General features: G+C 37.2%; 1 protein-coding gene across 4 annotated transcripts in view; it reads left to right on the top strand.

The window, feature by feature from the left end:
- The window catches only part of FAM91A1 (family with sequence similarity 91 member A1), a 30,785-nt gene that overhangs the window by 2,039 nt on the left and 19,662 nt on the right, over positions 1–9,084 (top strand). For all 4 annotated transcript variants that reach the window (XM_067290183.1, XM_067290182.1, XM_067290181.1 and 1 more), the window contains exons 2-7: positions 1,161–1,245; positions 1,924–2,075; positions 2,997–3,054; positions 4,790–4,857; positions 6,124–6,237; positions 7,360–7,450. In XM_067290183.1, the coding sequence (XP_067146284.1) occupies positions 1,161–1,245; positions 1,924–2,075; positions 2,997–3,054; positions 4,790–4,857; positions 6,124–6,237; positions 7,360–7,450 (568 nt within the window). The remainder of the gene's footprint in view (positions 1–1,160; positions 1,246–1,923; positions 2,076–2,996; positions 3,055–4,789; positions 4,858–6,123; positions 6,238–7,359; positions 7,451–9,084) is intronic.

Here is a 9,084-nt window from a genome sequence, read left to right as displayed (position 1 = left end):
TCTCTCTCTTCTCTTCTCTTCTCTTCTCTTCTCTTCTCTTCTCTTCTCTTCTCTTCTCTTCTCTTCTCTTCTCTTCTCCTCTCTTCTCTTCTCTTCTCCTCTCTTCTCTTCTCTTCTCCTCTCTTCTCTTCTCTTCTCCTCTCTTCTCTTCTCTTCTCCTCTCTCTTCTCTTCTCTTCTCCTCTCTCTTCTCTTCTCCTCTCTCTTCTCTTCTCCTCTCTCTTCTCTTCTCCTCTCTCTTCTCTTCTCTTCTTTTCCTTGGAGCCCTCTTTGGATATTTAATCAATTACAGACTCTGTGATGCCAAGTGTTTCTTTTCTAATACATGATTCTGGAGCATATGGGTCAACTTACTTGCTCTAATGTTTATCCCATATATGCAGTGAAGTAGTACCCTTGTATCCAAGTTTTTTCTTTTATTATGAACATCGGTTGAGGGAACCAGGAAAAAAAGTCTCACTTCTTAGCAGATACAAAGTAAAAGAATAATATGAAGAATTTTGAGGGGAGAGTTTTTTTGAAATAAGACTTCCAAAATCTCAACTAAAGTGTGCTTTTTTGTTTTTGTTTTTTTTGTTTTTTGCTTCATGATGGTCAAGTAACATACTGCACTTATGCCTTAGTCTTGTGACTTAAGATCACTTGATTGCCCACTTGTGTGAAGCTACAATTGAATTGTTCAATTTTTTTTGTACAGTATAAGATTGTCAGATTCCCCAGTTATGCTACAGTTGAAACTTCATGTCATTCACAATTCTGTGTTTCTGCTACGCAATTTGGGCCAGTTCTTCACGGCTGCGAGACACTGCAAATGCTGAATGCTTTGTATAATGCTTGATGCTTTATATCATTAAAAAGAAGGTTTACAACCTTTCATTTGAAGCTTAGATGTTCTCTTTTTGATCAAAATGGTACTAGAAAAAAAAAATCTAAAAATTGCTTTTTAAATCCACATCTTGTGTGGATGGACCTGTTTAACTAAAGATACTCTTGACCTTTTACACCTACTCTTGACCTCTGAAGATATTATCAGTGTAATGAATTGGGGAACTCCCTAAATAATGACAAGTGTCCACACATGTTTCCTTATAAGATACTTTGCAGTGGTTTAACTAAAAGGAGTTTTATGCATGTCAGCTAAAAGGCTTTTATGTTTTCAAGGGTCTTGGAAACTCTCAGAGGGAATATGAAAGGCAGGTTGTGCTCTACAGCATCCGCAATCAGTTACGATACCGGAATAACTTAGGTGAGTGAAAAAGCGATGTAACTTCTAATTGCTACCTGATTCTTTGTCAAGAAAAGTCTTTTCATCAAGAAAAATCTCAATGTTGAGTTCATTTAGCAGCTTCTCTAAGAAAGTACTTTTTAGGATTACTGAGTTGGAAGATAGAACTGAATTCCTACTGCAGTCATTGCTGAGTTTCTAGTAGTTAAGCTGCCCCATTCAAAAAAGTTAGTCATGTCCTCTGTTAACAGGTCCTAATAAAACAAAGCGTGTCACTAGATGAGTTGCAGACAGACACCCTGACTTGTATGAGTTATTGGCTATGACTTGTTTGTAGAGTTCCCATTTACTTTGCACTGACTGCATCCATTCCTCTTTCCACAGTAGATGGCAGTTCCACTAATTAAAAGATAATTTTCCAGTGCCTGCACGAGATTTGTCTCAGTGGGTCACTCCCTGATAACCTGTGAAATAAACTTGCTCTGTCCTAGTGTGATCCTTTAAGGCCCTGAGTACTTGTATCATATGTAGAAATCCCTGGATGCTGAGTGCCCTGCACCACTCCTTTATTTTGTTTTTAGTTTTCTGTCAGTTGCCATTGTACTGTTTTTAATCCTCTTTTGTTGCTGTGTTTTTAAAATACTTCTTTACTCAAATTTGATAGAACAGTCTAACATTTTTCCTTCCCTTTTCCTGTAGTTAAGCATGTCAAGAAAGATGAGCGCAAATATTATGAAGATCTGTTAAAATACAGTCGAGATCATCTCATGTTGTACCCTTATCATTTGTCTGACATCATGGTAAAAGGTCTGAGGGTAACACCGTTTTCATATTATACAGGCATAATGGAGGTGAGTACAAAACTGCAGCAAGATAAGTTGTATTCTGTCCTAGGAACGTCGGTGATGGCTCTGTAACGCTTGCTAGGCACTGTCGTGTGATCGTTTGCTTTTGGGTAGAGTCTGATAATGAGCCTCAGTAAGGAAAGTTTCTGGAGAACTACTTGTACCTGCATTTTTTTCCCCCCCTCTGTCCCCATAAACCTTTCCAGAACCAGAATTTGTCATATAGAGCTGGGTGGGATTCACTCTTAGGGCAGTCTTTCTCTTTTGACATTTTGAGATCTGTGACTCTTCACTTCAAACTCTTTGTACAAGAAATATCTTCTTCTGTTTGATTAATAAAGCAAGTAGAATTTCCATTTTTAGAAAACACCACATTTGAACTGATTTTTTGCATTTTGTTCTTTTTCAAAAAGAGCACTTCATTAGAAGCTTTTTCAAAAGCTTGAAGCAGATCCTTTCTATGAGAATTTACTTGGTTCTGTTTTCTGTAAGTGCTCTGGCAACCTTCTTTCATTGGGTATCGTAGCTGTCTTTTTTTTTATTTCCTGTGTATAATGACTGCAGACAGTGTTATGTAGAATAAATTAACAACCAGTTTGTGTTAATATTATTAGCTGTTTCTTGTGCTGTTTTTTCTTGTGTGAAGACAGATAAAAAATTTCATCTTTGTACTGTCAGTCCACATTTTTCTTCTTAAAACTTATATTTGACCCAAGTATCATTTTTGTGTATATAGCTTCTTGTGTAGTGATTACTCAAGTAATTGTCCAGTTTGATAGTTAACTGATTTTAATAGATTTCTATTTTTATTTCAAATTTAAAGAAAATGCAAATAGGCTCAGCTTTTAATGTTGGCTTATATGAAATGGACCTCCCTTTCTGAAAGAATAACTTTCTTGTTTTAACCAAGTTTTCTTGTCTCTTAAGGATATAATGAACAGTGAAAAAAGCTATGATTCATTACCCAACTTTACTGCTGCTGATTGTAAGTATTATCTAGTTGCACTACTGCTTTCAATGAGTTGAAAATATGGAGCTTCTGAAAAAAGATTTGTAGGGTGTCTGTTTGCTTGAAGATAAGTGTGTGAAGGCGTAGAACCATTTAGATAGTGCTTTTAAGGAGAGCATGCTCTCCATGCAGACCTCTGTCCATATGGTTGGCACTGGAATTAGAACAATTTGAGTACAAAGAGATACAGTAGAAAACCTTGTACAACTTCTGTCCTTGCTTGTATGGCATTCCTGCTTGTTTGGACTTCTGGGCGGAAAGTCTAACTGGCCTTTGTGCATCAGCAAGCTGAGCTGCTGAGCCTTTCCTAGTGCGTTTTTGGTATGTAGTGGTCAGAAAGCTTTGGGAGGACACTGGAAGGCTGTCGGCCCTCCTGTGAATCAGTATAGAATAAGGAATGATATACCAGCCCTGAGAGAAAAGAGAAGCCAGTGTCTTGCGACACTTCTAGCTGCGCCAAATGTTTTATCCTGCTTTATGTTAGACTGGTGTGGGAATGAGAGGGGGAGATTAGGGGATGATGCCTGAGATGAGAGCAGAAAATCAATCCTCCAGCAAAAGTGTGGCCTCTTCCATTGAACTGGATGAAGGAGAACAGATCGAGAGTGATGCCCTACTGAGAGGTCTTGTAGAGGAAAGCTCAGACTGCTGCCGTGGGGAGAGTGTTAATCAAACCTGAAACTGAGGTGTTGTTAATAATTAAAAGCTTCTTTCCTCATCTTTGGTATGATTTTATGTAGTTCTTTAAGAATGATGTGAAGTCAGGTGAGGAGTAGTTTGCAATTTTTGAAAACAGTCTCAAAAGAGGGTAACTTCAGTTAACTTTAATTCACCCCTATGTCATATTCCCATTGGGAAAATGGCTAAGGAAAAGCTTTTTTCCTCAGCACTGTGTAGCTTGTTGGAAATCCAATGTTATTTGGGAGTATGAAGAGCGGAAAGTCTTCCCCTTCCCCCCCAAAGCACTTCTGTTATTTTAGCAGCAGCTGCAGGTTGGTGACAGTTATAATTAAGTTAAACATCTTTGTTATCATTTTATATTAAAAACTAGTGTCAAACTAGAAAGCTGGACTTAAAACTGAGAGAGAACATGAGCTAAACCCCATGAATAGTTTTCCAGTGTCTTTTCATAATTCCTCACGGGTTGAAGGCTAGAGATTATAGAATTAAATTCTGATTCATTTTAACTCAACTAGAATTTAATCATCTTCCTTAGAGGCTTATGTAGCCTTTTGTGCTTTAATTTTTAGTTTCCAGAGTTCTAATCTAATGCATGGTGAGAGTTTTGTTGGGCAGGTGGGGATGAGGATCCCTATCAGCAAAAACCTGGTACAGCCTTAGTCCTGTTAATTGGAATCAGAGTTATTACATGTTGATGTGAGGCTGGGAGGGGAAGGAGTTGGATTATTCCATGCTACCCTGCGACTTGAGAAATATGGGATGTGTTGCTGTGTGGTTTTTTTGTTTTTTTTTTTTTGTTTGTTTATTCCGTAGAAGTTAAAAAAAAGAAAAAATGGGGAGAGAGGACCATGTGTATCTGGAAACAGAATCCATCAGATAGAGCTGTATTTAGCTCCATAGATATCCTTTTATTTGGGGAAGAAAGAATAATCACAACTATTATTTTAGAAGTAGGTCTGAGTCTTTCAGGACTGTTTTATGCATCTTCAGCTTAAACCCTAAGAGAAATAAAAACTTACTTATTTTTCAGGTCTGAGACTTCTTGGTATAGGAAGAAATCAGTATATAGATCTAATGAACCAATGTAGGTCTTCAAAAGTAAGTTTGTCTTTAATTTCCCCTCCCTCCATACCCACTGCCCATATGTATCTTTTTTGATGGGAAATGAAGAATGGAAAAATTTCATGGGTCTTATTAATTGAATAGTATGGCTAACCGAATGTAACATAGTGTATTGCTAACTAATTTGGGGTTTTTTTGAACTTACTAAAGAGATTTTTAATTTTAAATCAAAATAAAGCAAACAAGGACGTATTCAGCTCTACATCTCTCTTACTTATATTTTCAGAACTATGTTTGGTCTGGGGCACCAAAGGTGTCTCCTGGCCACTAGAAGCGTGGAATAATGCTATTGGTTCTGGAAGAATTATTCCATATTGCTATGGGTGCAGTTGAGAACAGATTTAATTCTGGGACAATCCTTCAAGTAGCTGTAAATTTTTATGGTGTGTATGTTGCTCTCTAAGACTGCATTGATGAGTCTGAACAAACATCCTTGTATGTGCATGTGAACATGTGCTCCTGTGAAAACATTGTAGTTACTGTTGATATGACTAGGCCCTTCAGTTTGAAACAGCTCCTTCCTTTCTTCAGAAAACTTCTAAGTGTGGCTTCAGTAGGATCACGTTGCTCCTTTAAACAAAAGTGTATTTTTCAAAATATTGAGAGACTGAAGTTGATAGAACAAACCAAATTGTCATGGCTATAGAATGGAAGAGGAGAAAGTTAGGTGTGTAAATAAACAATAACATTTATCTTTTCTTTCTTGAACTGAAATTTACTGCGCTTTCACAGCACCATGCTAATGTGCTGTGGTCTAATGCTAATGTGAATGTGGTCTACTTCTTGTCTTTAGTCAGTGCTTTTTAAGACCGTTGAATTTTTCCTTTAAAATACTCTATTTGTATACCTCATTTGCTGTGCTGTCTTGCATCTTCACAGCCGAAAGTGTCATAAATACTTTAAATTTGGAGTTGATTCTAGTGTATTTGAGTAGTGTGGTTTTAATAAGTGAACACATGATACAGATTTATGTGAGCATTTAAGAATAGCATATGTAAATAATTTTTTTCTTCCCATTTTCGTCCGATTTGAGGGAGGGGAGAACACATTTGTTTCTGAACAAGTATGTACTTTTACTAAATGGCAAGGTTAATAATATATTTATGCGTGTTCAGTCTGTGAATATAAGGTACTAAAATGTACTTAACCATCAGCTTATATAAAGTAAAGGGAAATAATAACATCTCTTTGCACATGTGAGATGCTACTTATTACTATCTCAAATGGACTGTACCACTGCAGAAATTTTTCAGAAGGAAAACTGCTCGTGATCTGTTACCTGTGAAACCTGTGGAGATTGCTATAGAGGCTTGGTGGGTTGTGCAGTCTGGCTACATCACAGAGGATGACATCAAGGTACTTTAATATATTTTAAATCTTTAATTTTGGTTAAATACTGAGAGTCTCTGAAAACAGGGGCTTTGCTTTGTATCTTCTAAACAAAGACTGTATTACAAATTTATAATAATTTTTTTTATGGCAATAGAGATTGGAGCTAATGGAAATTACATATTGTTTTCTTTGGCATATTCTGCCCTCTTCCTTCTTTGTGCTTCTTGGGTTGCATACCATCAGGTAGTGCTGAGGTTATTACGCATCAGCCAATCTGTTGTAGCTGATGTGTGTTCTTTTAATTTGTAGGGAACAAGTGACAATGTGTTTTCTTAAATTTCATATTTAAGCCCTGACAACTCAGTTTTGAATGAATCTTCATCTTCATTATAATTATGAATATTAGTGGACTTTTTTGATATGTATTTTCTTCATTTCTCCTCCTCATGTCTCCTTACTTTTCCTTGTTTGCACATGAAAATCTTTTGTGCTGACTTACAAGGTCACTAAATGCTTCATCCCCATTCTACTTCCCTTCTCCCAGTTTCTGCCTACAAGAAATTGCCAAACTCTTCACATTGAAGGTCAGCTAGTCATTTGACGTATGCTCTCTGTTTAATTCCTTCTATGTAAGTTTTTTGTTTAGTTTGGAACATATTTAAAGCCATGGTGGAATTTTTTGTTTGGCTACTGCAGGGAATATCTTGGACACTGATTATTTCTAGACAGATATTCTGACATCCCTTCAACTCAAAATAGTTACCTGAAGCAAATTACTCTGAAACTGGAATTGACCTCTTCCTAAAATGCTTCCAGTTGTGTAGCTGAACACTCAGTTCAGAAGCTTTAAAGAGCAAACATGTATTTTACAGTGGACTTTACTTGCCAAATGCCTGAAATTTGTCCAATTAAATATTGTTCCTTGAGCATGTATAACTTTGGGCAGGGGCAAGAGTAAAGATTTCAGACTTTAACAAGAACTCCAGTGAACTCTTCCTCAGTGCAAGCATTTTGATTAAGAACATTGTTGCAGAAATGAGTCTATGCATCTGAAATAATACAATAAAAAAAGTTTTAGTTTCAAATTGGTCATAATTAATATCACAATATAAGAGGTAACAATCTAACATAATTTCTTTTACCTAGATTTGTACTACATCTGAGAAATCTGCTATTGATAAGATAATTGATTCAGGTCCTCAGCTTGCTGGTTCGCTAGACTTCAATGTAGTTCACAGTAAGTGTTTAATCAATGTGGCTTTTCTGTTTGTAGATCTTGCTCAGTAAATTTTGAGACTAGTGTCTGAAAGCTAGTAATAAAAGGGATGTAGACAGCTGAAGCATAAAGAGGGTGTGGAGGAAAATATTCAAGAGCTTGTACAGACTGCAGTCTCTGTCTTGTAAATGGTTTAATAGTAAGTCTTTGGCAACTGTTGCTCTGTTACTGTTTAAAATGATTCAACAAATTTCTCCTGTAGAACATGACAGTAAAGATTGTGTAGTGGGTAGAGGGGAAGGATGGGAGAAACTAGAAAAGAAAATGTCAGCGTTAGTAATCCTAGATGCTAAAAATTCACTGCTCAGTCTTCAAAGAAGAAGAGTTTTTGGAATTTAGTACTGTTTGAACACCATCTTAAATGGGGCTTAAACCTGAGAGGCTGTCTTATTTCTCAGAGGTCTGCAGCTGTTGCTGAAAAGTTGTGTGCATGTGTGTCTCCTTGTTTCAGTATAACAAGTGCTAGATATAGAAAAATCCTGGTAGTTAAGAGAGGACAAATTCACTGACAAACTCTCTTCCTTGAGAGCTCTGCTTGTAAATGTTTGGTTTACTACAAGCAATCAGATCTGTGCACTGTGCTTTTCTTAAGAAATTTTGGTGCAATTCTACTGCCCGCTAGTGAAACGGAACAAAACCTGTAGAAAAAGTGAGGTAGGTGCTCAAGTGGATCTGAAACAGTGCAGGGTTTAAGAAAATTTGAATTTGGAAAATACTTAGTGATCATCTTTATACATGGCCTGATGCTGCTTATGTTGGAGAGGCTTACAACTTAGTGGGCAAATAGGTTTAGAAGAATCTGTCCCTAATTCTTGAGTGGAAAAGTAATAGACTGTTAGTAAGGTAGGATTTTAAGGGAGAAGAGGGCTGGCTGGTCCAAACTCTGATGGCATTTAAGGTAAGGTAAGTCAGAGTGCATCAGCTGTGAGAGCTGAATCTCAGCTCTGAAGGAGCCACACAGTAAAGCACCCTTAGCAGGATGATGGCTTGTAATGTCATCCTCATTCATTAAAGCAGGTCTGTTGATACACATAGGTTTGCATATCGGAGTATGTGTCATTGCTCGTGCTCAACAACGACTGTGACAGCATGAGCTCAGGTTGACTGTTGGTGTACTGCAGACATCTTATTTAAGCACTGACTGGAGGGGTCGTAATTTTACTGTGGTTTATAGCTGTGCCATGGGCTAAGTGCGTGTGTGTTGAAACATCATGATAATTCAACTTCAGGAGTCTAATAACATTTCACCTGAGGACTGTTGGTGGCCTTCCTCCCTGCTATACTGAATATGGTGTAGATGGACTGATGTTGGGTGACATCAAAGAAGCAACTGATAATAAATTGGGCCAATTGTATACTGTGTGATGTAGCTTTATGCTTTATTATCAGAGTACCGCTGTTACAGAATGCTAAGATAACTACGCTGAAATGTTTTGCTCTTCCTTAAAAATTTCTCTTTGGATTATCTACTCTGCAGAGCTCAGATGAGATGCTGAGTGCTCAAATTAGTCTCATGTGGGACTAAAGTGACATTTAAAGTCTACCATATTCTTGCCTTTATTGTATGCATGCCTCTCTGTATCTGGTGCACCTTT

The sequence above is a fragment of the Apteryx mantelli genome, chromosome 2 (genome assembly GCF_036417845.1).
Source record: "Apteryx mantelli isolate bAptMan1 chromosome 2, bAptMan1.hap1, whole genome shotgun sequence".
NCBI lineage: Eukaryota > Metazoa > Chordata > Aves > Apterygiformes > Apterygidae > Apteryx > Apteryx mantelli.
The sequence above is the reverse complement of the archived record's forward strand: the minus strand, read 5'-3'. Positions and strand labels throughout refer to the sequence as shown.